The sequence below is a fragment of the Taeniopygia guttata genome, chromosome 1A, assembly GCF_048771995.1.
Source record: "Taeniopygia guttata chromosome 1A, bTaeGut7.mat, whole genome shotgun sequence".
NCBI classification, from domain to species: Eukaryota; Metazoa; Chordata; class Aves; order Passeriformes; family Estrildidae; genus Taeniopygia; species Taeniopygia guttata.
In genome coordinates this window covers 68,375,641-68,401,810 of record NC_133025.1, presented here as the reverse complement: position 1 = coordinate 68,401,810, position 26,170 = coordinate 68,375,641, and the positions used below count along the sequence as shown (strand labels likewise).

At 44.5% G+C, this 26,170-nt stretch overlaps 2 protein-coding genes and 1 pseudogene across 8 annotated transcripts in view; 1 reads left to right on the top strand and 2 right to left on the bottom strand.

Annotated features, from left to right (window-relative positions):
- LOC100231722 (aldo-keto reductase family 1 member B1-like) overlaps positions 1-8,736 on the bottom strand; it is a 31,775-nt gene extending 23,039 nt beyond the window's left edge. Inside the window, exons 1-10 of one of the 2 annotated variants that reach the window (XM_030263596.4) lie at positions 8,579-8,736; positions 8,332-8,499; positions 7,900-8,016; positions 6,602-6,679; positions 6,247-6,369; positions 5,623-5,723; positions 4,893-4,974; positions 4,324-4,407; positions 4,017-4,099; positions 2,686-3,305 (exon numbers count right to left, since the gene is read on the bottom strand). In XM_030263596.4, the coding sequence (XP_030119456.2) occupies positions 3,263-3,305; positions 4,017-4,099; positions 4,324-4,407; positions 4,893-4,974; positions 5,623-5,723; positions 6,247-6,369; positions 6,602-6,679; positions 7,900-8,016; positions 8,332-8,499; positions 8,579-8,653 (954 nt within the window). In that variant the 5' untranslated portion in view covers positions 8,654-8,736 and the 3' untranslated portion in view covers positions 2,686-3,262. Of the gene's footprint in view, positions 1-2,685; positions 3,306-4,016; positions 4,100-4,323; positions 4,408-4,892; positions 4,975-5,622; positions 5,724-6,246; positions 6,370-6,601; positions 6,680-7,899; positions 8,017-8,331; positions 8,500-8,578 lie in introns of those variants that run through there. The other variant, XM_030263595.4, reaches the window with a different exon arrangement.
- A 28-nt stretch (positions 8,737-8,764) lies between these two features.
- BPGM (bisphosphoglycerate mutase) overlaps positions 8,765-26,170 on the top strand; it is a 29,338-nt gene continuing 11,932 nt past the window's right edge. Inside the window, exons 1-4 of one of the 6 annotated variants that reach the window (XM_072923828.1) lie at positions 8,766-9,061; positions 9,603-9,757; positions 19,731-19,778; positions 24,355-24,447. The gene's annotated coding sequence lies outside the window, so the exon portion shown is untranslated. Of the gene's footprint in view, positions 9,062-9,602; positions 9,758-19,730; positions 19,779-23,283; positions 23,417-24,354; positions 24,448-26,170 lie in introns of those variants that run through there. The other 5 variants (XM_072923829.1, XM_030263604.4, XM_030263607.4 and 2 more) reach the window with 5 other exon arrangements.
- Positions 10,063-14,296, bottom strand: LOC140682280 (aldo-keto reductase family 1 member B7-like; annotated as a pseudogene).

Below are 26,170 nucleotides of genomic sequence, written 5' to 3'. Positions count from 1 at the left end.
GAATGGGATGTACCAAAATTATGAATATGCATTTGTATTTTGTATATTCAATACTTGTATGGATAAAAAGACTCTGTAATCACCTGAAAGGTGCGGTGTGTATTTGGGAGCTATCCCGCACGCTGCCCGGCGTCGAATAAACATACACTTTCTAACTTTAAACTGTTAGAGAGTTTTTGTCCGTCACAGTTGGATATCGATACTAGATCAATATCCATATTTTTTAATAAATCACCCCAGCCCCCGCAGCTGAAGTGTGGGCTCTGGGCTCCCTCCGAAGGTGGGATGATGTTTGTGATAGCCGGAGAGGAAAAGCGACCTCCTTTGTAGGGCTAAATTAGAAAGTGTTGCAGCATTTTTTAGAGAAAGAGGACATGAGTTATGAGATTTGAGCTACTCCAGTCTAGGCCTCAGATTTGGGCCTTGTGGGCCTTCAAGCCTCTGACGCAGTTAGAAATTCAGAGCTTGTGGCGCAGATAGAAATTTCTTAAGGTGTGATGGGGACCACTGGGCTGTCTGGGTGTGAATTAGTACAGGTTTTATAGTGTAAGGTGTAGGCCGTTTTAAGGAAAAGGTAAACAATGTTAGCCTACCAATCAGAGTGTCTTTGTTTTTGTAAACTATGTGGAAGCTTATATAAACTACCACCTTATCTTGAATAAAGGGAGAACGCTTGATTAACCACATTGGTTGAGACCTGCGTTTGTCTTGTCCAGCTTTCCGTTTTCTGAGATTCCCTGGCTTTTGAAAGTAGTTATTTGAAAGAAGAATGTTATTTTCTAGTGTTGGGAGAGGTTTCTCTTAATGTTTCTTGAAAGCTGCTGAAGAATAATAGATGTTATGTTGAAACTTTGCTGCATGCTCTTGCTTGGAGAATTTATTCCGGTGTGAGCATCAGTTGGCAATATAATAGTGCATTTTTCTCTGTGTGCCTTTCCCACTGCAGATACCCAGCTGCTTTGTAGCTCTTCTTCTACCCTGCTTACCTGAGGGCAGACAATAGCTTGTCTGTAATCCTCCTGGTTTTTGTCAGCACCATCAGCCATCCTCAGCAGGATGTGATGTTTCAGTTAACATCACAAAATAGTTATGTAATGCAGTGTTTGCCTTTTATTATTCCCCCCAGCCCCGTATTCCTTCTCTGTAAATCTGCTCTGAGCATGCGGACTCTTGGGGTTTTGTTCAGTGAAATCAATGGAAAGACTGTGATATTAGGAGAACAATATTAAAGCCAAGATGTTTGCGTGGGCAGCCTGCTGCCATCCTAGACTGTGGGTTTTTCCCCAATGGTTTCTTGACAGAGAGGTCTCTGTCTTTTAGAAAGGCTTTTGGGCAGAAGGTTTGCATTTGCTGTAATATATCCGAGGTCCTGTCTCTCATAACCAAAATGCTCAAGCCAAAAGCAGAAGTTTTGTTCACACCTCATTTGAGAACAAAAGTTTCTTTATTTTTAATCACATACCAAGACCAAGTTATTTTTGCATCTGTCAGGGGGGTAAGGGAACACCAGCCAATGTGGTAGTGCTAAACTGGATTCACCAAGTGCATCAATGAAGGAAAAGGCTGGCAGAGACAATGTGACATATGTGCTGTAGAAATCTTGGTACATATGAGTAATGGATGATAAAGCGAAAGGAGAATGATACCTGGAAATACTCACAATGTGTAATATTATGTGTCCCCCATAAAATACTCCAGTGAGTCAGTGTGGCCTCAACAGGGGGAAATACAGCACTCAGCCCTGATCTGTGTCAGGCTCTGGGCAGTGGCTCGGCACTAACACATGCTCTTACACCTCTTGTCCTCATAATTTTGGATATCTCCATGGGTGTAGTCATGTTTCCCCATAGTCTGTTTTATTGAGGGCTTGTAAAGCTAGATTGATGTCAGCACAGCTTAGCAACCAGAGCAATCCACACTTTCACCACAGAGCTCTCCAGAACTTCCACTTATTGTTCTCCTGGCACTGTCACGTCTTATGTACCAAGACTCCTCCCACATTTCTTGTCTGCACTGAGTGGTCAGCCGTGGTTCATGATATGAGTTACCCAGTTATTTTAACTCCTAATCATGGCATGCTCTTGATGCTGCTGTGACATTCAGTCTCAGCCTTTCTGTCATCTGTCAAGCACCTTTCATCCATGCACTCACACCTACAACCCAAGGATGTACAGTGCAAGTAGGTTGAGCTTGTCTAAGTGTATTCACCCACTGCACACTGACTTAAACAGTAGTACAGCATGAGCACTAAGTCAGCATTGGGCTCTAGTACTATTAACCTTCACAAATGCTGGTTTTTGTTCATCATCTTGTTCTCAATGAAGTCTCTTGACCACTCAGTTGCTCAAGACTCAGCTCAAACTTCACATGCCTTTGTCAGAGCTCACAGCTTGCTCTGGTGTGGATGTTATGGATCAGAATACAGCAGATGTTCTGCAAGTGCCCTGTGCCCACCAGCCCAAGGCACACATGGACATACAGACACCTGAACTGCCACACTGCCACAACACCTCCCAGCTATCCTAGCACTGCCCAGCCAGGATCACCTGCACCCTCCACCACCTTTCCTCAGGGGAAACCCGTGATGGTGTGTTTTCAGAAACCTTTACTCATTCATGTGGTTACAGTGAGCAGAGACCTGTCCCAGTGACTCAGCACATTAGAATAGAACTTCCAAACCAGCAGTAATCCAAACAATTTTTATTTTGGTCAAGAATGAAATTGAACATCAATCTCTGTCCAGTCTCAGCTTGTAAAAACGTTACTGAAATAAGGCCCAGTATGAGTTGTTATTCATCTATAGGTCTGGACACTTCTCCCATTCATTCTTATTTTCTAGAAAGCTTTGGGCTGTACTCTAGAAGTTAATTTTGTCTTTTACCTTCAGCCAGTGATTATGTGATTATTCAGGATGGATTTTTCTCATGCACTTACACATCCTTAACCCTGCAGCCTTAAGTAGTACTGATGCAAGACAGTAGTTAAAGAAATCAGTTGCTAGTTCCCTCTTCTGTTTTCTCCTTTGCTATTTCAGTCATGCAGAGACATCATGTAATAAGAATTACCATAGCCCACATTTTCTTCAGAACAACTGTACAATTTCCTTTCACCAAACAGAAAACCCAAAGTCACTGAACACATATCCTGTGCCCTTGCTGGGAAGAGGGATACAGTGTGTCAGCTACATAGGGCACAATTTGAGGCAATGGTAGAAGCTCATTAAACCCTGGGGGCCTGAGAGAGGGCAGGAAAAAAATCATCTTCAGTATTCTGCATTGAAAGGGTACTCCTTGTGATTTTTGCACCTGGAGGAAATCAAAGAGGAAAGATTACTCAAGGCTAAAATAACTGCTATATAGAACAACAGTGGGTGTACAGAGGAGCCTTCAAAGGTGGCTCTGAATTGAATAAGTGCAAAATGAACTTAAGAGACTTGATAGTATAGCCTACAGGACCAACAAATTTCAGACTTTTTCTATTATTCAGGCACTGAACAGTGGTGGGACCAAGTTACTTTCTAGATACAGAGTTAAAATTCACACTGCTTACAGAGACAGCAGCAATTTCTGTGGCCTTGCAGCCAAGACTGCCTGTCTTGGTGCATATCTGAAAGCAGCTGTGCTTTGTACTGCACAACAGATGGTCATTCCCCACCACAACCAGCTGTGTAAGAGCTGACATCAATTTATACTACCCCACAGAAAAAAATTATCCAACGTTTAAAATCGCCTGGTGCTCATTTCTCCCATATGGACACAGCCAAAGTTATCAACTAGAACCCTCATTTTGGAATTCCAAGCATACGAAGTTTCCTGGAGAATGGATTCACAATGAACACACAGCATGACTTATACTCGCCTTTCAGTCAATAAAGTGGAAGTATAACAACAGATGCTTCATCCCCAAAATTATTTCAGATTTCAAAATATACCCATTTTGAACAGCTATACCAGTTCTGGTGAGATCAGGATAAAGATCATGGTGTAAGAGTTTGAGGGACACAAACTGTCACTCACGTGACCATTTCACAGATCCTGCAGTTTCTGTTTAAGCTAAGAAGGGTGGCCATCTCTTCTTTAGTCAGTTCAAAGTCAAACACCTAAAAAGAGAAAACCTGCTTGATTTAACTTCTTTGAAGAAGTCCAATCAGAAGCAAGATTTACGAGATTAAAGGACAAGTTCTTATCAGAAAAGATGCTGGGTACAAGTGATGGATTCATGGAACACAGACAGTAAAATAAATATCTTTGGATTTTCCAGACTCTACTAGCAGAGGGAAGAAACAGAAGAACAGGAGGCACCATGTAAAGTGCCATCCCTCACCTGGAAGTTCTCCACAATGCGCTGTGGGGTGACAGATTTGGGAATCGCAATCACATTTCTCTGGATTTGGAAGCGAAGGAGAACCTGCAAAAAGAGACAGCTGAATCCCTCCTCCAGTTCCAACAGCTGTTTTCCCTGAGCTATCCCCACCTCTGCAGAGCTGCATTTCAAATCATCCCTGGCCCTGCAGTCCAGGCTGCAGTGCCTGGAGAGCAAAGAGGGAAGTGGTGAAAGACCCCATGGAAGGTCTCCTTTCCATCCAGGTTTTGGGCCAGTCAATCCCTTTTCTTAGCACCCAGAAGTTTTGCACTATATACAAGACTTTCATTTCTGCAAAAGGACTTGAGAAGGGAAGTGACAACTGAAGATAAGTCAAGAATATGATGGCCAGAGTTAGTAGTAGCATATCTTGCAGGCCACAGAATGGACAGCCTGCACTGCTTGTTAGCAAGAGAAAAAAGCAGAATTGTTCACAGGTAACACCACAGAGGCTGTTCCCTCTCTTCAGACATAGTTTCCTAAATTGCTGTGTTACAGGAAGGGGTATCCACTGTCTGGCACCAACTCACCTGTGCTGGGGTTTTGTTGTGCTTGGCTGCAATCTCCTTGATCTTGGGGTCATCCAGCAGGGAAGGTGCTTCTGGCTTAGAACTAGACAAAGTGGGGGAGAAAAGGATGAAACAACAAAGAATCACTTCAGAAAGTTTCTAAGTAGTCCCATTAATTAAAAAAAAAAAAATACACCTGTGTAGGAAAGGATGGATAAATATAATTGCCTGGCAAAAGATTTACAATAGTACAGCCAGGATGAAAACAATCCCCCCTACTGGCTGGACAATGCCCTTACCTACAGATAGTTCCAAAAGTCAAATGGATTGTTCCATCTCAACCCACAAAATGTATGGTTCATACCACACCTGTAACCCTACCCTGAAGCATCAAGTGTCTGTGACCCCATTGGCCCAAGTCTTGTTCCAGCCCACCTTGAAGCCCCCTGATAAGGGGGCTCCGAGGGGCCAGATGCCCACTTGGAATCCCGGCTCTCTTGGATCTTCCCCCCTCTTAGATCTTCCACCCTCTCCTAGAGCATCCTCTCTACCCCTTGTCTCTCCCTTCCCCCATCCCCTCAGGCCTTGCTCCAAGCAAGACCTTTCACCATCCCTAATAAACCTGATATTCTAAGAGCAACCTTCAGAGATCTCTTGTCTCCATTCATCAAAGCCCTCCTGGAGCCCAGCGTTGCCCACACACCTGCACCATTACTCAGTCATAAATCACATGAACCCACTTGGCAATTACCCATCAGGACGTCCAAGGGGACAGTATGCTGTCACAGTGATCCCTTTGGAGTGGCAGTAGTCAATCAGCTTCTCCTGGGAAAGGTATGGATGACACTCAATCTGCCAACACAGAAGCACAGACTGGGAGCTGTAAAACTACTGTGGTTTTCCCTTGCTCCAAAGGATTTTCTGAATCCTGATTTCCTAATTACAGGTTGCCTTCACCCCACCCTGCAGGAGGCCTATGTGACAATGCAAGAGTATAATTCTATATGGCACCAACTTTTATACCGAGTCTTTATGTGGTTTTTGGATTTTTTTTTTTTCTCAGAGGCTTTATAGGAGTCAATCATTATGTCAGAATGATCCCTCATATGTGGATTCTTCATGCCTCCAGAGAGAATGGTTCCTAGGAAAACACTCCAAAGTTATTGTTTCACCAAGATTAGACAGAAAATAAATATTCTGGTTCTGTTTGTAAGAAGAAATGTGCAGAGAGAGGGATTTAAAGTACATGCTGTGTCTACTTTGTTCTCTCTTTTTCCACCTCTTCAGGTGGAAAAACTGATTACAGTTATTCAACTGTAATCAGAACTTTAAAATCCCTGAAAAAGTATTCCCCTGCAGCCACTTTGCAGCTCACCTGATTATTTGCAGGTTTGTACTTCAGTCCTGGCTTGTTCAAGATTCTTTCAATCTGCTCACGGTTGAAGTTGGAGATTCCAATGGCTTTTACCAGGCCAGCATCCACCAGCTCCTCCATGGCCTGGCAGAAAGAGGAGCAGAGTCAGCATGCAGTGGGTAAGACATGACTGAACACATTCCTCCTGACATGTGCTGTTTGTCTTCACGGGAAGCACATTTTTAAAAGCTACCATGTGCTTCTGTGAATTCTTGCCAATGAATTCTGCATATATGGCTGCACATTCTGCAGCTGCTGAAGCCAACACCACTGCTGAGGACAGAAGATGTGACTCTTCCACGCGGGATGAACTCACCTCCCACGTCTGCAGAATATCTGTGTTGCTGGAGATTGCCATGCCTTTGTCATCTACAGGGAACAGGTCCTCTCCTGCCTGTCAGTGACAAAGAAAGTGCTTGAAAAATCTCTTGGCAAGTCCACTTGAGTGCTCAGAACCACAATATCTTAAACTTCTAGTGCAAGGGTGCTAATTCTTGTCTACACTGCTGAGAAGTGGAAGGAATTTAAGGCATTTTTACCAGTGACCATTCCTCATAGAATAGGTTTTTCTGCTGGACCCCTGGAAGTGATGGCTCACCCAAACACCCACAGGGAAAAAAAACAGTCAGAGCTGCAGCCTTCAGTCTCACATGTGCTGCCTTCAGGGGCTGTTCTTTAGTTCCCACTTAGCAAGAATTTTTGCTCTTTTTCCAGGGGGACATCAACACTTTGGTCTACACAACACCAGATCTACTGAAAAGATCTATTGTGTGCATTGGCAGCTATTCCATGACAACACTCAGTGCAAATCCACACTAGGGAAGTTGGAAGAGCCTTTGTGTACAAGTTATGAAAAGATGCCAAGACTGAACTGTGTTTAGCAGCTGTTTGCTGCTGTCACCATGAGACAGTTTTATCTTCATGGCTCTGTTAATATAAAATTAAAATAAAGAATGCAAAAAAGATGAGCATCTCAAAGGCAACAGGTAGAATGGGGGGAGGGATCAGACTGCAGGATAGAAAGGCTGTGACAAGAAATATTCAAACTCAGACATCAACTCCTTCACTGATCTTGGGCGGCCTAAACACTCTCACAGAAGTTTCACCTTTTAAATTCCTGTCTCAGTGGAACAACACTAAGGATTCTACAAGCAAGGCCAGCTCAATCTGTACTGCATTAAGGACTTGGTGATTAAAAAGAGAAATGGAAAACAGAAATGCATTCTTTTGCTCTCTGATTCTGTAGCACACAAAGGAAAATTGCAGAGAAGCAGCAAAAAGCAATCTCCATTCCCACAAGGGGTGATTTGGAGATGAACACACACTGGATTTGCAAGAGAAAAGGAAAGCAGCCCTGTCTTATGCTTGGAGCTGGGAGAGCTGCCTCTAGTTTCTCTAGATTTCAGGCCATCATTCCCAGGATCAAAGGGGTACACAAACAACTGCCTCTGGGGCAGAGACCAAGAGCCTGAGTCACACAGCCAGGGTCAAGCTGAGCACCAGAGCAGTGCTGGCACAGATAGCAGGCAGGTAATTGTCTTTGTCAGCCAGAACAATTATTGGGCTGTTAAGCCAGCCACAAGAAACAAATTCAGGGCGTTGCTGCTACTGTACCTTGAAGCCAAAAGGCCAGTGGACAAGGTAGAGATCCAGGTAACCCAGCTTCAGGTCTGCAAGGCTCTTCTGGCAGGCTGCCTTCACCAGAGACCTCTCGTGAAAGGTGCACCACAGCTGTAGACAAAAACAGGGCAGACTCTGACCTCCAGGGTTAAAGCTCTGTGGTGCTCTCCTGCACAGCACAGGAATGCTCCCTGTTCTTTGGAATGAGGTGTGGAATGAGGCCAGCTCAGTGCTCTTCACACGCAGTGAGGTCTGGGCTGTGCGGCAGCACAGGAGACAAGAGAATAGCATCAGAATTAAGTCATTTACATTACAAGCTTCCCCAGCGCTACTGCGTTTAACTATGTTAAATGTTAGATGTTCCTACTGTAAAAACACCACAGGTAAAAGCAGTGTGCCCATAATCCATGACCATCTGATCCATACCTTACTGACCACGAAGAGGTCCTCCCGCTTCACAGCTCCTTCCTTGATTTTCTGCTGGATCCCTTCCCCAACTTCCTTCTCATTCTGGTACACATAGGCACAGTCGAAGTGGCGGTACCCGGCATCGATGGCAGCCGTCACCGCAGCTGCCACCTTCCCTGGGGGGGACTAAAGGGAAAAAGGTGCGGAGAGGTCTCGGTGAGGGATTCTCAGGCGCTGCCCCGTCCCGCAGCGGCGCCCGCCTCACCTTCCATGTGCCCAGCCCCATGAGGGGCACGCTGCCGGCGGCCCCGAGCCGCGCGTACCCCGCCATGCCCGCCATGCTCGCCCCGCGCCCGCAGCCAATCAGCGCCGCCGCCCTGCCGCGAGCCCGCCGCGCTGTCCAATCAACGCCCCCGCTCGGCGCGAGCCCGCCGCGCCGACCAATCCGCAGCTGAGGCGGCAGCCAATGGGTCCCGCCGGGCGGCCATGGGGGCGCAGTGCGGGGAGTTGGTGTGGGAGGGAGCGCTGAGGGCGTTCCCGGCCGGAAGGGTGAAATTCCTCACGGGAGGGGATAAGGGCTGAGCGAAGCGGTGTCCCGGCCCGGTGCAGCTCTCGCGGGGATCATCCCCAGTCCCTGTGCCACGGGGTGTCCGTGCCTATCCTCCTTCTGCCATGTCCCCGCGTGTTCTGACGCCCTCTCCGTTCCCTGAGGGTGACACCAACACGGGACAAACAGTTTCACTTCGGGGTGAGTTTGCGAGCGGTTTCGGAAATGATCAGTACGAATCACTTCCTTTCGAATACTGAGGGAAAGCGTGTTTTAGTGTGTTTTCAAAATTACCAAAGAACGCTGAGTTTACAGCCAATGTCACAGCGATCGCAGTGTGCCCTCTGCCCCTCCTCAGCCTTCAGGTAGGTGCAGACCGTATTTCAGAAGGAAACACACAAATGTAGAAATAAACGGTAGGTGGCCTTTTAATTTCACATCAGAAACCGACTTTGCAGTTTTGGAGAGGCAAAATATGCTGTGTTGAAAGTGCAGTGAGAAAGAAATGAATTTATCAACGTGATCCTCCAAATACTCCATAATAGGCGGTTAGGGCTGCTTGGGAGGCTTTGCTGTTTGCTTGTACTCGGAGAATTCCTTCAGGTACAAACAGAAATCTGAAATATGTACAATAGTGTGTTTTTCTCTGGATGCCTTTCCCACAGCAGACGCCCGAGATTTTTCTGCTTCATTTAACTGAAGGCAGACAAGAAAATAAGTTTTCCCTTTAATCTTCCCCCAGGTTTCTGGCAGTGCTGTCAGCTGTCCTCCGCAGGATGTGGTATTATAGCAGTTTAATCACATAAGAGAGCTGGGCTGAGATGCAATTTGCTCTTTCTCTGCTTTCTTCTGTGAGCTCATGTTCTCCTGTGAAGTCTGGTGCTTATTTTTCCCAAGGTATGCCGTGAGAGACATCTTGGTGTTTTAAGAAAGGATTTTGGGCAGAAGGTTTTGTGTTTTGCTTTGTTTGTGCGAGGCCTTGCCCAGACCATGCCAATACCCGGAAAGTGACACTTGTTTCTGTCCTGAAGGTGTGGCTGGGGTTGCCAGATGATGGCAGGGCCTTTGAGAAAAGAGTATATGTTGGAATAGAATGTTTACATTGCTAAATTGTGTGCATGGGTTCAACTTCCAGACGCTTGTTAAGGCAGGAATAAAACGGGGGTAGAGATTTAATCTGATTTTAAGACATTGGCCTCTTTCTTGCATGGAGTTCAGATCAAGCTAGGAGCATCCTCTGAGGTCCCACCAATCTCTCTGTGTCTTCTCAAGAGGTTTATTTGGAAGATCTGTGATAATTCTTGTATTTGTCTATTAAAAACAGGGCTGTGGCTGGTGAGAAGGGGACGAGGTGGGTGCTGAGGGATGGCAGGGGAAAATGCTGAGTGTCCCAGGCTGGATCTGTGTCCCCACAGTGCAGGTGACTGCAGCCCACCCCTCTGTGCATCTCTGGGTGGGAGGGTTCTTGGTTTTTCCTACAGCAGACAGAAAACTTTCCACCAATTAGGTTTTTGCATTTTAAAGTTAATTTTATTAAAAAATGCAGACACCTCTGATGAAACTGTGGATCTGTGGGGTGTGTTTGTCAACATCTGGTTTCTGCTGCTGCAAGACTGAAAGCAACCAGTGAATAGTGGTGCTGAAGGAAATGCTCCTTCCTTCTTCCAAAAACCTTAAATGCTGTGGGATAAACATCCTTAAAGAGTGGTTGAGCAAGGCGATACAAAATAAAAAAATAGGAGAATCCAAGTGCTGTGCTCTGAAATATCTATAGAGAGGGATTTAAAGTACATTTTGTGTCTACTGTACTGTGTTCACCCTTTTTGAATCTCCTCATTCCACTGTAATTGGACTTTATAATCCCACAAAACCAGTCATCTGCTGTCACTTTGCAGCTCACCTGGACATTTGCAGGCTTGTGCTTCAGTCCTGGCTTGTTCAAGGTTCTTTCAATCTGCTCATGGTTGAAGTTGGAGATTCCAATGGCTTTTACCAGTCCACAGTCCACCAGCTCTTCCATGGCCTAAAATAGCAAAATCATCATCCAGTGTGCAAGGCAGCTCATGATGATGTTCTTCCTAATGTGACTTGTTTCCCACCACGACCAGCATAAAATAACTATTTAAAGTTGCAAAGTTCTTTGAGGGAAAAGCAGTGCTGGCATATTAATGCCATCTCACCCAAGCCCAAATTCTCATTCCCTGAGTGTGCAGAAATTCACACTGAGTTGCATGAGGAGACGAATGATACAGTGGATAATCAGTAATCCACTGTTGTGCAAGCATTGGAGGGCTGTCCCACACATTATAGGCCGGATCTCAACCTAAAATGTCTTTATTTCTCTGAAATTTGTTTGAGCAACTCAAGAAAGGCACAAGAGCTGTGATGAAAACAATTGTGCAGCTGTTCCACAGTGAACCTTTTCTAGCTTCAGGCTGGTGTGCAGCTCCACTGGAAGTGCTTGTGCAGCTCTGGTCAAGTAAGGCACTCAGAGAACAGGAGTAACCAGGGACAGGTTAAGCATGCCCATTATGAAAAGCTATTTTGTACTGCCTTATGTTCCTTCCAGCTAATTTTCTGTGAACAAGACAACAGTTCTGTGACTGCTGCAGGTAATGGGAGCATGGCAAAGACTGATGAGTACAGAGGACATTCCTCTTTTGCTCTGCCTGAACTTACCTCCCACGTCTGTAGAAGATCACTGTTGCTGGGTATGGCCATGCCTTTGTCATCTGTGGGAAACAATTCCTCTCCAGCCTGTTAGAGAGAGAGAAAAGGCTTGAAATAACCTCTGCTAAGACACAGAGATTATTTAGCTGTGTAAAATCACCTAACAGGGATGTAAGGAGGTAAAGCTAATAGTGCATTTAAAAAAAAAATTAAGTAATTCTCACCATAACTTAACTAGTTCTTCAGTCACATCTTAGTTCATGTATTTTTGTCATCTACTATCTCAATAAAGGTTTATGCTGGACCCTCTGATCCACAAAGTGCATGCAGGGAAGTGGTTAACTTACAGAATAATATTCTGCAGTCTTACATGAATTCACATCAAGTATTGTTCAAATAAGAGTTTCTTTAGGTATTTTTAAAAAGCTGTGGAGAATTGACTTTGGCCCTGTGAACCCAGACATTTATACTGGAGGGCGTCTACTGACAGATGTCCTGTGGGGAGGCTCACTGTTGAAATTGCTGTATTAAAAAAGTTAGAACAGCCTGTAACTAGACAATATGGCCAAAGTATTTTGAATTATTGTAATTACCTAAATGCCACAATATTGTGCAGTTTCACTTGACAACTTTGTCCACGTACAGCTAACTAAAACAATATTGGAGGAATGAGCTCAAAAGCACAAGGGAGAATAGAGATTTTGATAAGTATCATATTTTTGAAATACAAAGTCTGTGAAACAACACTAAGGCTCCTACAGGCAAGGTCAGCTCAACCTGTACTGTATTAAGGATTTGGTTATTAAAGAGAGAAATGGGAAATGGAAGTGTTTACTTGCACTGTGTGATTCTGCAACCTACAGAGGAAAGAATTTCTGTCAGGCAGCAAACTGCACCCCTCTGTCCCAGGGGGTTTTCTTTCAGAAGAGCACACCTTGGGTTTGTAAAGGAAAGGGAAAGAGGCACAGCTTTTGCTTGCAGCCAGATGTCTGACCTGGTTGCTGGGTCTGCCTCTCCGTTATCAGGAGGGCAGAGGATGCTGTGCAGGCAGCGCTCTCGGGCAGGGATCGGGGCACAGCAGAGAGGGTTGGGCAGCAGTGGGGCAGTGCTGGCACAGCAGGCACACGGGCTCTTTCTGGAGCAGCAGTGGTGCTGTATGTGCTCCTGGCACTGCTGAGGAGCTCTCCCAGGAGAGAAAACCAAGGGTTTTCTGCTACTGCTGCCAAAAGCAGTACTTTTCTGCTACCTTGTAGCCAAAAGACCAATGGATGAGGTAAAGATCCAGGTAACCCAGCTTCAGCTTGGCAAAGCTCTTCTGGCAGGCTGCCTTCACCAGAGGTTTCTTGTGAAAGGTGCACCACAACTGGAGACAAAAACAGGGCAGACTGGGACCTCCAGGGTTAAAGCTCTGGGGTGCTCTCCTGCACAGCACAAGGCTTCCTGTTCTTTGGAAGATGATGTGGCATGAGGCCATCCTAGTGCTCTTCAGTTGTGGCAAGCTCTGGGCTGGGCCTGGCCTGTGACTCTGCAGTGTCAGTGCCAGTCTCTGGTTCCGTGAGTTTACCATCATTTGTGCTCCCCCTTTTCCCCAGGGTCTGCCTTGGCAGTAGGGGGCTTTCAGAGGCAGTGGTGTATCTGAGTGTTCTTCCTGAGCATGCACAGAACTCTGCACTGCATGGAGCAGGCAAAACCAAGAAGGTATAAGACAAGCCAGAAAGAGTGGTTGCTGCCGACCTTTACTTAGGTAAGAATTAACTCTCGTTGAGGTACACATAGGCACAGTCAAAGTGGCGGTACCCGGCATCGATGGCAGCCGTCACTGCAGCTTTTACTTGCCCAGCTGGAGACTGGAAAAAATGCATAAACATTAAGAATCTCAAACCAGTGCTTGTTAAAGGCCTGTATTCTAGCAAAATAAAAACAGGGAAATCATGTTAGGGAAAGCAATCCCCCTCCCAATCCAGTTTGATAGTGTTTTTTTTTTTTTTTTTCTTTACAAGAACACTATTTCTTGCAGTGATAAACATGGACTTCAGGGTTGGAAATCAACCTCCAGCCATTTATCTGTAGCTCCACTCCAACTCAGGCTCAGCCTAACAGCCAGGCAGAGCAGAGCCCCAGGCACCAGGACAGCTCTCCAGAGGTGGACCAGGGGCCCTGCAGTTTTGTGCCTGGGAGCTCTGCAGTACAGGTCCTTTACTCTGTAGCTTCCAGGGGCACCTTCCAGGTGCCCAGCCCCACAAGGGGCATCTTGGCAGTGGTGTTTAGCTGCACATAGGTCACCATGGTCCTGCACTCCCTCCTGGTTGCCTTACCACAGCTGCCTCTTGCCAGGCTGGTTTAACAGTGGTCACTGGCCAGGGCAGGGGACCATGCTGGAGCATCACTGGTGCTCTGGGTCCTCCCATATACAGCAAACAAGGTTGTGGCTTTGTACACTCAGCTCACAAAGGTTAATGTGAAAGCTGAAATCAATTAAAATTTGATAAGGTGATTACTTGGGGCGTGGCAGTGGTGTGCCCTGCAGACCTTTCCCTTGTCAAAAGATCAGTTCTCCTTATTTTATTATTGTGGGCAGCAGGCATATCACTATGGCTTGTTTTTTAGCAGGCAGTGCAGTCATAAAGGAGTTTAATAATGCAAAGACATGTGAGTGTAGAAGAGAAAAGGTGTCCTGTAGCTTCATGGTCATTGTGGATGCCATATATTATTACTGCCACAAACTAACACACCCTTCAGCACAAAACCAGAGCAGGATCTAGGGTGGATGGATGTGTTTTCATGTTTGCACACACGGGGGCAGAGTTAAACTTGTGTGTGGCCACAGCTTTTGCAGTTCTTCACTCTTAACTCAGCAGATTGAATTGGGCATTGTATTCCTTATATTTTGTAATAATGAGAAGTTGGAAAGTCTCTCTTCCTCTGCCTCTTTTCCTAAAAAAGGGTAAGAAGAAAAAAAAAAATAAAGGTGGCTTACATTTCTAATAAATAGACTTGAAAATGTTCTGGTAGGGACTCAAAAGATATAAACCTGGGTTTAAAGAGGAAATTAGCCGTTTATCACCAATTTTCTGAATGGTCTGATCCTCAAATTAAAGACACAAAAAAGAATTTCCTTTTCCCTGCTGTCTTTTGCACTGAAATGTAGGAGACAGTCTCCTGCTTCAACTCACCACTCTGTCTCAAAGATGCTTCAAAACTTGCACTTTTAAGTGTTGTTATGCACATGGAGGGGAAATCAAGCCTGTTTTCTCCCTCCTGTTAATAAGGCACTTACCTTCAATATTTATGTCCGAGGAGAAGCAGGAGGACTATCTAAAATATAGTATGGTTGGATTTACTATGCCTGGAAACACTCTCCTGTGCTCAATAGCTCCAGCTTGTTTTTGACTGCAACTACCTGTGGGGATTGTGGGCCATGTGCAGCTGGTGGGAAGCAGAGTGTGCTGTAACAGACCTGGGTTGTTAACTGCACATTTACAGCCAGAGGCTGCTTCCATTGGGAAGTTTGCCATGGATTCAACAGCATGGAAACGAGCCATTTGTTAAAATGTCTGCCAACAGTGCCAGCTCTTTGTTCTGCCAGTGTAGCACCAAACTCTGTCTAACCTATCCTGTATGTTGGCCCTGGTGTGCTCAGAGTGGCTGGATGTTGTGATTTCAGCGCTGTTTCCCTGTGCCTCATCCCCAGAGATCCCCTGTGTTCCCCCTGCAGCTCACAGTGCAGCAGCGGTGGTGGCTTGGCAAAATGGGGAGAGAAAATACCTCAGCATCTGCATCCCAGTGCTGGCCTGGCCGTGCAAGAACAGTAAGAAGAGTAAGGTTTGACCTTTTCTTTCTTCCCAAGGACATTCCCCAGTCTGTAGTGTAAACCAGTGGCTCGAGAGGTATCATGCAAAGCTGAGAAAGTAGCTGTTCAAAATTGGCTTTTTTATACTTTGTCTCACTCACTGTATGTCACCCTCTAGAGCAAGATGGGCTTCCCAGAAGGAGTAGTCACAGTCTGATGTTCCCACTGGGCACACCAGAAGCCTGAAACAAATATATTTTGGGTTCTCTGAGGAAAAACCCAGCCAATTGTGTTCTGGAGCTGGAGTAACTATTACTGTTACAAATAGAGGAAAGGGGAAAATCTGGGGAACATCAAGTTGAAACTACCCTGAAGAGGAATCTTTTAAGTTAGCAGAACTGCAGGAAGCTACAGTTCTTGAGAACTACATCAAATGGGGTGGTGGTTTGGTGATAAAGAGAAGTGTAACTTGCCAACAAGTGGGTACCTGAGGGTAAACAGGACAGGAAGATATAGTTAATAAAACTGTCAGGCAGTGGGGAGCAGACCCCTGGAGGCGGTGGAGGAGGTGTTGACAGCAGACAAGGGCAAAACAAGGCATGTTCATGGTATTCCAAAGAATAATATAGTTATATTTTCTTCTGAGTCTTGTCTACATGAAAATCTTGCACTGTTTCATTATGCTGATGCAAATGCCTTTTTTGGACACATATCAGTTGAATCAGTTGTGTATTGATTTAGGTTAAATCCCTTCCTTACCACTTCAGTTAAAACAGTAGAAACTACTCCAGCAAAATAACATCCATCCTCCTTTAAATGGTTTGATGAAACTGCAGCTTCCTTGCACAGGCCAGGACTGGTTGCTGTGGAAGCAGAAACATGTCAGTGTCTTTTGTGTCTTTTCTTTAACTTGTAAAAAGAAACCTTCTGATCACAGACTGGAGAGGTAGATTAATGTGGGACTGGCAAATATTTTGCTTGATTTTCTCTAGGTCAAGCCCTGTAAAAAGAGCAGGTACCAAAGCACCTACACAGACCAAACCTTCTCGGTTGTCTCTGTGGGAGAATGGGCTTTGTAATGAGGGGATAGGCAATTTCAATTTAATAGGAAGGACATCATGGCCAGCATCCAAACCCATCTAATCTATAAATGGAAAATTTGCCCATTCCAGATGTACATTCCTGTCCAGTTCTGTTGGTAGGCATGGTTATCACAGGAATGGGATTTTCCTTCTCCTGTATGCAGACTGTAGGTTTTCCAAAGCTCATCACTTTAGAGAACAGTTTTTCTTGCCAAGTGGAGGCTCTTGTTCTCATGGAGAAATATTTTCATGCTTTCTTTCAAGTTTCAGCAGTAAGCCATGTCTGGTTTTGACAAGGAAAGGGATGCTTTGAATGTCCTAAGACTGAAGAAAGATATATGTTTTCCCTCTGAAAAAAACCCCAAAAGTTTTGAGAAGTGCTGTAAATATTTTCCTCATGTTTGAAAAACAAAACAAAATGAAGCACACAGTAAAACCAATGAGTTAATCTTGATTAGGAACAACATGAAAAATACCAGTGTGGAATCTGTACAGTTAGAGCTGAATAGAAATTGCTTTATAACCTGAACTCGTACACAACAGGGAGGCAGATTGTTTTAGCTGACTGAGTTACTCAGGTTTTGTAAATGCGAGAGCAGAACCTCATGTGGTGTTTCTCCTGTCACATGGCAGGACCCATGGGCAATCTGAACATTTAGTGGGGATGTGGAAGGTCCAGTGATTGCCACAGAAGTTGGACTCATTGTCTTCACTAATCCATGGCTGTGCAGTTACTGCAGTCTGTGCTCCAGGTCTGCTCTAGGGTTGGTCAGATGGGCTCCTGCACTCTCAGCATCTGTCATTTCCAGAAGGAATTCAGGATGTGCAGGGAGGAGGCCATGGCTGAACACTGTTCTAGCATGAGGCTTCCAGCAATTGTCTTGGCTGGGGACTCTGCTTGTCCTGCAACCAGGACTTGTGTGGAGCCCCAGGGCTGGGAAGAGATGGTGGCCACGTGTGGGCTGCTGCAGAAGCCAGGAAAATTGGTTTGGGCTGTGTGTGCTCCCTCAAACTACATACAACCGTAAGAGCAGATAAAGTGGCTTCTTCATCTCCACAATTCCTGCATCTTGAGAAGGGCAAGAAGCTTTGGTCCAACAGCATGGGCCTCATTTTGTGGTGTCTCTCTAGAGACATTATACCCTTCCCCACAAAGAACACAGGTTGTTGCCAGATGTTATCTGCTTCTGCAGATTTCTTCTTAAGCAGGGCAGGACTGTAGTGCCCGTTTCTTCCCCTCACACATCCCTTGTATTGATCTTGGCTCAGTCCCTTGTTTGATGCATTACAGATGCAGACTTGTACAAAGAATAAGGACAGCAATACTGAATGTTTAAACAAGTATTTGACCCATGCAAAATGTTGAATGTTGGATAGTACTGAAGCAGAGAAGTCTCTTTCTTTGTAAGATAAAAAGGAGGTACTGAATTACAGGCAAAATATTTTTTCCTGGCCTTTCCATGGATAGGTAGATCTGCTGACAATATAGAGGAATAGACTAATTCTGAATAGAAAAAGAGTGGAAGTCAGCCACAAAATTATTTAAGTGAATGGTTTTCCATGTAAGTAAAACAGATGAAAATTCGAATTGAAAAAGTCTGGGAAGTTGGATATTCTGACTCCCCATCATGCATGATTTATTAGTCCTGTCTGACTTTCCACTCATGTTCCTTTTTTGTTAAAGAAATAAGGCAGGGTGGAGGGGGAGGAAGCATGAATTAACTTGTGATACACAGCTATTTATTTAGCAACCTAACTCCTAAAGTTTCCTGGGAAAAAATCCTGTAAAAGAGATGCCTGATTTTGTTGCTTTTTACGGTCAGGAGTAGCCCCAGTGAATTCTGAGGAGTTACAGTAAAAGTAGAAGAACAGTGTGACTCAGTCCTTCTCTTGATTTTATCTAACCATGACACATAAGACAGATTTTTTTTTTTTTTAATGTAGGAAGCTCATTTCTGTGCTCCATTCAAAACCAAACTGAACTTCAGCCAGTCTTGTTTTGTAAACTGCTGTGATGCAAGAGAGCCACATACCATGGACAGAAACATAAGAAGCACCAGAAAGGTGTTTGTGATTTGTAGAGTGTTTGTGAGAAAACAAAACATCATAAATACAGACAGAGATAACTCCACACACACATCAACAACATCTTAGTTGACCCCGGGTTCATTATAACGTGGAAGTAAAAGACTTTAAAGCAGCTTTTTTTTTCTTTTTTTGAGGTGAACCATTCATTTTTCATAACAAGACATTAATATACACAAACTTGAGTATGTGTTGTGTGTTTGTTGTTCTCACCATTCTCTGCAATGACACTGAAGTTCCCATTTTACCCTTTTGGTTGTATTTGCCCAGATTTTTATGTGCTGTCATCATGCTCTAGTATCAGCACTATCCAGTCTGTTTTCAAAATAACTTATCATGACTAGACACCACCCTGCTGCTTTCTTTTTTTCAAAGCCCTTTAAAATTATCTCTTCCCAGACAGTTCCTTACTGACGTCTGGTGTCTGGTGCACTTTGTTTATCATGGGGGGAAAAAGCAGATTAATCACAGGATTTTCTTTGCTTTTGATGCTGCTACAAGAAGTTAATTTGTACAATATTGTGACTAAAAACCAGTGAAATACTCCAACCCAAAATCTGAAATGTAAACCGCTCCCAACCCACAAAGTTTAAAAGTGAACATTGTAAATCTTCAGATTTTGTCTCTGGCTCCAGAAATAGGAAAAGTTCTGATTGTGAGAAAGAATTTTATTTTCCTAGCCATTGAGACCTTGTAAAACTTTTTTAGAGGTATTTTTGAAGTCTAGAACTGTATCCATGAGGATTTCTTCAGAACATTGTGTTCCACACACTTCTCTGTATGATCTAGGCACCTGCTGTGCTGAGGTGTTTATTTGAAGATGACAATGTAATGGTTTTAAGGACATAGAGAGTATAAGCTTTTTTCCCATGCATATGTTCTCAGCTTGGGATATGCAGAAATAAAATATTTTTTTTTGAGTTAATATTTCAGAACAACAGACAGAAGTCCCATTTTTTTACTTCAGAATAACATTGCCAGTACCTAGCCATTGGGATTACATAAAAAATTCAGTTCCCACTTCAGGTGTAGAGTACGATGCCTCCCAAAGCAGCTTCCCTCCATCTGTTTTGCATATAATGAGGGCTTTTATGTATTTTCTTCCTCCTTCTTGATAATTTATTTGGTATTAATGATTCAGAAGAACTTCTGCACTTACTTAAAGACTAAAGCTCTGACTCTGGTGACAAATCAGGGTTAGTTTAAGTGCTTACAAACTCATCTTTTTTTATTTTTTAAACAGGTTTTCCCTCCAAGTAATGCAGTTAGAGAGAGAGAGAAGAAAAAAAAGGTAAAGTACTTTATTTTCTCTTCACATGGACTTATGCTTCTGATTTTGATATAAAGGGAATCTACTGAAGTCATGTGTTGCCTCCATAACCAAACAGGATGAAAGCCCCACTGTGTTAAAACACTACAGCAGCATTGTATTAACATTAAACAGGTGTCAAACAGTGCCTAAACTAGTAAAACAGAAGGTGAAAAAGGGCCTTTGCTAAGGAGCTTAAATTGTAATTGGGTGCCTACCTGGTGTGCGAGATGTGCCTCGCTGCTCTGTCAGGTGCACCCCCAAGTTTGAGGTAATCTTAGGCTTGGTTTAAGATGTGATGGCGTGACATGTTGACAAATAGGGATAGGTGTGTGATGAAAAATTCCCCACGCACAGGTGTGCTCGAGCCAAGGGAATGCTGAGAAGCAACGTGTGTGGGTACTGCAAGACGTGGTGAGTGGCTCCAACAGAGAGAAGGGAGCCTGGCACGTCCCTGCCTGCTCCTGCTCCCTGAGCTCTGATGGAAAAAGGTTTATTTTCCTTGTGTTACAGTCTGAGGTCTAGTGTGTAGAGATGTATGGAGAGATGCATTAGGCAGGGTCATTTTACAGTGTTGTAATTCTGAACCCTCAGGAGGCAGTAAGGATGTTTTTCTCTTGGTAGTGTGTTATACTCCCAGAGCTTTCTCTGTACAAATTTGCCTGTGCGTGGAAATGGGCCATCATCGATAGACTAGGAATGTGAGACAATAGCATGGATAGCAGACAGAGGAAAGACAGTATCTAGATCTTCTGCAGAAGGCAAAATATCAAGTGTTGAAAATGAATGGGCCTGACACCCCAGAAAAAGGTGAGGGAGGATTCTCTAGGCACCCATCCGGGTGGCAGAGAGAATGGGCTGGAAAGGAGTAGGGAAGGTCTAGAAAAGGAGACAAAGTCACGCAGTAGGAAAACACATAGGAGAACTTTTAGAGAGGGGGTTTCAGGGTTATTAAAGACTGCAAAGACTTGATTACAGAACTTTATTTTGAGCATGAAATTATTAATGAAGACAGATCATGTATCAAATAGTTTTAAACAAAGAGCTTTGTTTAGGGTGTTTTGGAAATTAAAATGGGTATGTATGCAATGCTCTGTGGCAAACACTGGATCTGGCTTTGAACAAAGTAACTATTCTGTGAGAGAGTACCAAGGGCATAATCAGTGAAGAACGCTCCTGTTTGCCACAGTTTTAATCAGTCATTAATCAGCCTTTCTTCATTCCAGTTCTGTTTTCTTCTGCTTCTGCCTTATTCAGCTCCAGGCCTTTATTCAGAGCGGTGCAGTTGCATTGCACTGGTGCCCTGGCAGAAGTTTACACATTGAGGAAAGGAGTTTCCTGGACTAATTCTGCCACAGACATTCCAGCTAAATGCAACAGCCTGGAAGGGCTCCAGAGCAGAGACCCTGAAAAACACAACCCAGCTGGTCTGAGAGATAATAGCTGCCAAGTGAGTGTAGCTGTCTGCAAGAAGTCACGCACGGGGATGTGGCTTTGACTCTTCTGTCCTTGGATATTTTGAAATGTGAATCAAAGTCATTAGGCTGCCAATGGTCTTGCCTAAAGACTAAAGGAGACAAAAATCTGTATTTAATGGCCATAGAGGTTCTGGACTGTGGCATGGGTTACTGTCTACTCACTCATGACTCCATAGTGGCATAGAATGTTTCTTTCTGTTAATTGTATTCTTACGGTGCTAATATTCAAGAAAATATATTTTTCCTTCCATCTCTAGGACCTTTGCTTCTTTTCCTTACAAAGTCAACTGACCAGTTTGCCTGAAGGCATGGTGACTGCAGGTGTGTGGTCCTACAGTGGGATATGGGAGCATTTTTCTTCACCAGCTTCAGCTGATGGGTGGCAAATCAAACTCTTCTACGCTGTGAACTTGAGTATTGCTTTAATTACATAGGCTGGACTGGGTTTATACTCTTAAGTTCTGGCTTAGAAAACCTGACAGAAATGAAAGGTAGAATATTAAAGTTGGTGGATGAGGTGAAAAGGATTTTATGTATAACTGTTAAGAAAAAATGCACATCCAGTAGAAATATTCTGCAGAAGTGGCAGATTTTATTGTGGTTCTGTGTGAGGTCAGGAATAGCCCTATCGGGAAAGACGTTGAAAGTATTCTCCCTGAGATGCAGAATGCTTTCTGGAGCTTCCCAAATGAATGAGGAACTAGTGCAGTAGCCACCAAAGAATTGCAGATGCTGCTCACCAGCAGCCTGGCCACTCTTACCAAACAGTGCTGTGAGCCTAGTAAAGTAGGTTTCATCTGGATTAGCCTTATTTCCCACTGACATCTTAGGATCTGGATACCCCTGTAAATATAAAATTAGACATCATTTCTCCTCACAGCACACTAGAGACATTATTATAATACCTCTGCCCCAAATTTCCTTAAATTTGTGACTCATGTCAAGTTTTTCCTATCAGAACCTGAATACCACCCCCCCTTTTGTCTTCATGCACTATCTTTTTAACTTACTAAAAAAGGGAAGATCACCTCTATCCCCCATAGGGAAGGATGACAGAGCACATTTGGTGAACATCCAGTTTGTGGCCCTCTAACTTTACCTTGTGGCTGTCCAGGGGTAAGCATTTAGAGAAGAAAATGTGACTAATGAGGTATGAAAGATGTGCTCTGCTTCATTTTAGAAATAAAACCAGACCTATGGCAGTAAAAGCACTAAAGGACACCATCTTGCCACACCACTTCCCTCTTGTTTTGAACCAGAGTTGCTCCATCAACTTGCTTTTAATTACTTCAGCTTGGGATCACAGCCTGTGGGAATGAGGGAGCTAGCATGATCCTTAAGACTCACGTCTTTCTTTTTTTTTTTTTGGCCACTGATTTCAGTATGAGTAATTAGAATTTGGACCCGTGAAAAATGCCAATCACTTGGTTTTTAAAATGTTTAAAGTATAATAATAATAAAATGTTTATAAAAATAGTAATACAAAATTAGAGGAATAACATTTAGAGTTAGGACAATTGCAAGACAATAAAAACCAAATAATTAAGGACGTCTGGATGCTCTGGACACTAAGTTATGGAAAGCATCCCCTGTGAACAAAGGAATAACCTTAAAAGCAATAGCCTGTTACATATTCATATATCATACATGATGTATAAATTCCTTGCAAATTAAGAACTTTTCTGGTTTTTGTCAACTTCTTCCTGCTAACCCTGGTGGTTCCATAAAACGGAGAGAAGGTGGAAGAATGTTTGTCTTTTCTGATAAGGAGGCAGTAACTCTTTATGGGCCCCAAGTCACTGCCATCTCTGTGTGAAGAGTTTCTTGATTATCTCATCTCTTGCTTGAGCTAGTAAAAAAAAATCTTACACCGTAGAGTTTATGTTGTAACCTAAAACTGTATTTAACACCCTACTCCGCAGCACGGAGCAGGGGCGGCACGGCCGCGGCATCCGGGGCCCCGCCTCCCCGCCTCGCCCGCGCTCATTGGCTGAGGCCGCTGTCCATCTGCCTGGCCGGCCAATCAGCGCGCGGCGCTCTGGCGGGCGCGGAGGCGCCGCGGCCGCAATAAGACGCGCGGTCCGCCCCCCGGCCCGGCCCGGCCCGGCGGCAGCTCCGGTGTGGCGAGGCGGCTTCAGCCCGGTAATTCCCGGGAGAGCGCGGGGAGCGGCCTCGGGGAGGAGGTGGAGCGGCCCTGGGTTCCGGGGGGTTTCCTTGGCGGGGCTGTGCCTGCGAGCCGTGTGCGTGTTGGGCTGCGGTTCTCCGCCCCGCGCCTGCGGCCGCGGGTGTTTGCGCGTGTCTGGGAGGTGCTGCCCTACTTGTGGCCGAGCCTCCGTGCTCGGGCACGGCTGGGACACGCAGGTGGCTCCGCACAGGGACGCCTGATTGAAGGGATGAGCAGGGGAGCTCGTCCTGGCTGGAGCAGGAGTCCTGGAAGTGGCCGCGGCTGGTGTTAGACCTTAAAGCTGTGCTTGGCCGGGAGATTGGCCGGTGTAAGATGTTACCCTGAGCGCCGTGCGCTGCTCTCCTAGGGGCTCTGGGTTTCTGCTCGCTGATAGAGTGAACTACAGAATGGTTTGGGTTGGAAGGGACTTTAAAGGCCATCTGGTTCCACCCTCCGTGCCTTGGGCAGCGGCACCTTCCACTAGACCACGTTGCTTAAGACTCCAACCAGCCTGGCCTCGAACACCTCTAGCGATGGGGCACCCACGGTTTCTCTGGACAACCTCTTCCAGTGCCTCTGTGCTGAATCCAGGTCTGCTCTCTGTATCCTCCGTGGTTTCCCAGAGCTTTTGGTAGATTTGTGCATGCTAGAGCTATGGTAATTGCAGTTTAAACAAATCTTAGGGAGCAAATTATGTCCTGGGGCATGTGGGAGACCAGAAACTTTCCCTTGTTGGAAATGCAGGAGCTGTGCGTTGGCATCTTTTTGGGAGAAGGTATTTGGTGACTTTCCCAGCCCATACAAGCGGTGTGTGCTCAATTTTTTTAACAGCTTTGAGAGCAAATGGTGGCTGGCATAACCATTTGCACTTGTGGGCTCTTTCTGTGAGCACTCGGTGTTTATTCTTTCCCTGCAGGTAACCGGCCAAGGGTGTGTGCTGGCCTCTGTATAAAGCAGCTCTTGAGCCTGTGCTGGGATTTGTGTAGGTTTTTCCTTTGCTGTAGGAAAGGTGAGTAGGATTATTTCCATGTGTTGCTCTAAGGCTTTCTAGTTTAAATGCTTCCAGAAGTGGACTGATATTAGAGCAATGCTGTGACTTGCCAGTTGTTTTTAAAATTGTTTGAGAATTGTGCTTCTGCCTAATGTTTCATATAAGTGAACTGGAATTTATGACACCCAGATACTATTTGGTCTTTTTGTATCTCTTATATTAACTAAATTTTAACTTATATTAACAAATATTTTGATTGCTTTTGGCTAAAATGCCAACTTAACTTTGGCAAAGAGGTGCATTACCCCTACTGTTGGGTCTTAATTTGGTTTTGTAGATTATGTAATCCGTTCCTGTGGATAATAGAATAAACTAATCTGAATAATGAAGTATTTGCAGAGATAGAGCTTTCTGTGGAGCTATTTTATGTATAGTAGTTCATGCTGTGAACACATTGCAATTTTAAAATATTATCTGTGGTACGTTGAGTGAGGATCAGTTGCTTTAGGTGGAAATGCTATCAAGTGCTTGTTTTTGTTATAAACCTGGGATCTTACAGGGTGCAGTTTAGTGATGGATCTGATGTGACATGACACCTGAATCCTAGAAATAGCTGATTTCTTTGCTTAAATTGCAGCTGATTTTTTGGAGTGGAAAAAGTGGACCATGCAGGGGATTTTGTCTGAGATGTTTCTTGCCATACACAAATCTCAGCCTGCCTTTGTATGAAATAAGACTTTCTTTTGTATTTTTCAGCTGTCTATTGGGTGTCAAACAATACCTCCTGGTAGTCTGTAAAAATCTCAGTCCTCAAAGGCTTTTTAATCCTGAGCTGTGCCATTAGGCAAAAGTCAGCACTGGGGGGGTTTTGCAGAGCGTCCTTGTGTGATGTAGACTCTGTCTTAACATGACATTAGAGGAGAACTAAGCTGCTCTTACAAGCAAGATCAGATTCCTGAGTCTGTTAATGAATTCAACTTTTCTAGACACTTTTTTTTGAAAGCCTGGAAAAATGAATGCTGGTATTGTGCTGGGTGTTTCCCAAACCCCAGAATGCATGGCCTATGCCATCCTACCATCTGACCTAATTCAGGGTCACAGAGGGCCTGAATTTGAGACGCTTGGAGTGTGACTGAAGCAGCTCCAACTGATTTGAGATGAGGGGAGCTCCTTAAGTGTATTATGGAAATCTAGCGTAAGGTTGGGTGTACAGAAATCAGAGCTCAGTCTCCCACTGTCCATGGTTTTGAGAGCATTTAATATTCATCTGAGGTATAGGAGTCCTCCCCAGTGCAGAGTTGTATTTATATTTTTTCTCCTGCTCTGTCCATTGCCATCTAGCCTGTGCCTCAGGTCAGAGGGATCAGGCTGGGGTTTTCAGAGTTGCAGTCCTGTGTTAGATGGGGCTTTCAGGAATCCCACTGTCTTCTAGCAGATCTTTGACCACCTTGGCAGACTCTTGGATATGTGGTCAAAATGTATCTGCCATTGAAGACAATCCAGAGGAGATGTTGCTTGAAAGAAAAAAGAGAAAGGTACTGTTTGATTTATGAATGTGTAGCTGTCTGACTTCATGAGGACAGCAAATAGGCTTTTTGTGCCCACTCCAAAAGTAAAAACATTAATCCTGGTGCCTGAGAATCTGGCATTGTAATTCACAGACAGGAGAGGAAAAATAGACTTGAAAGTCAGGAAGAGGATGGGATACAGCTGGTGAAATGAGGACTCACTAGTTGTACAT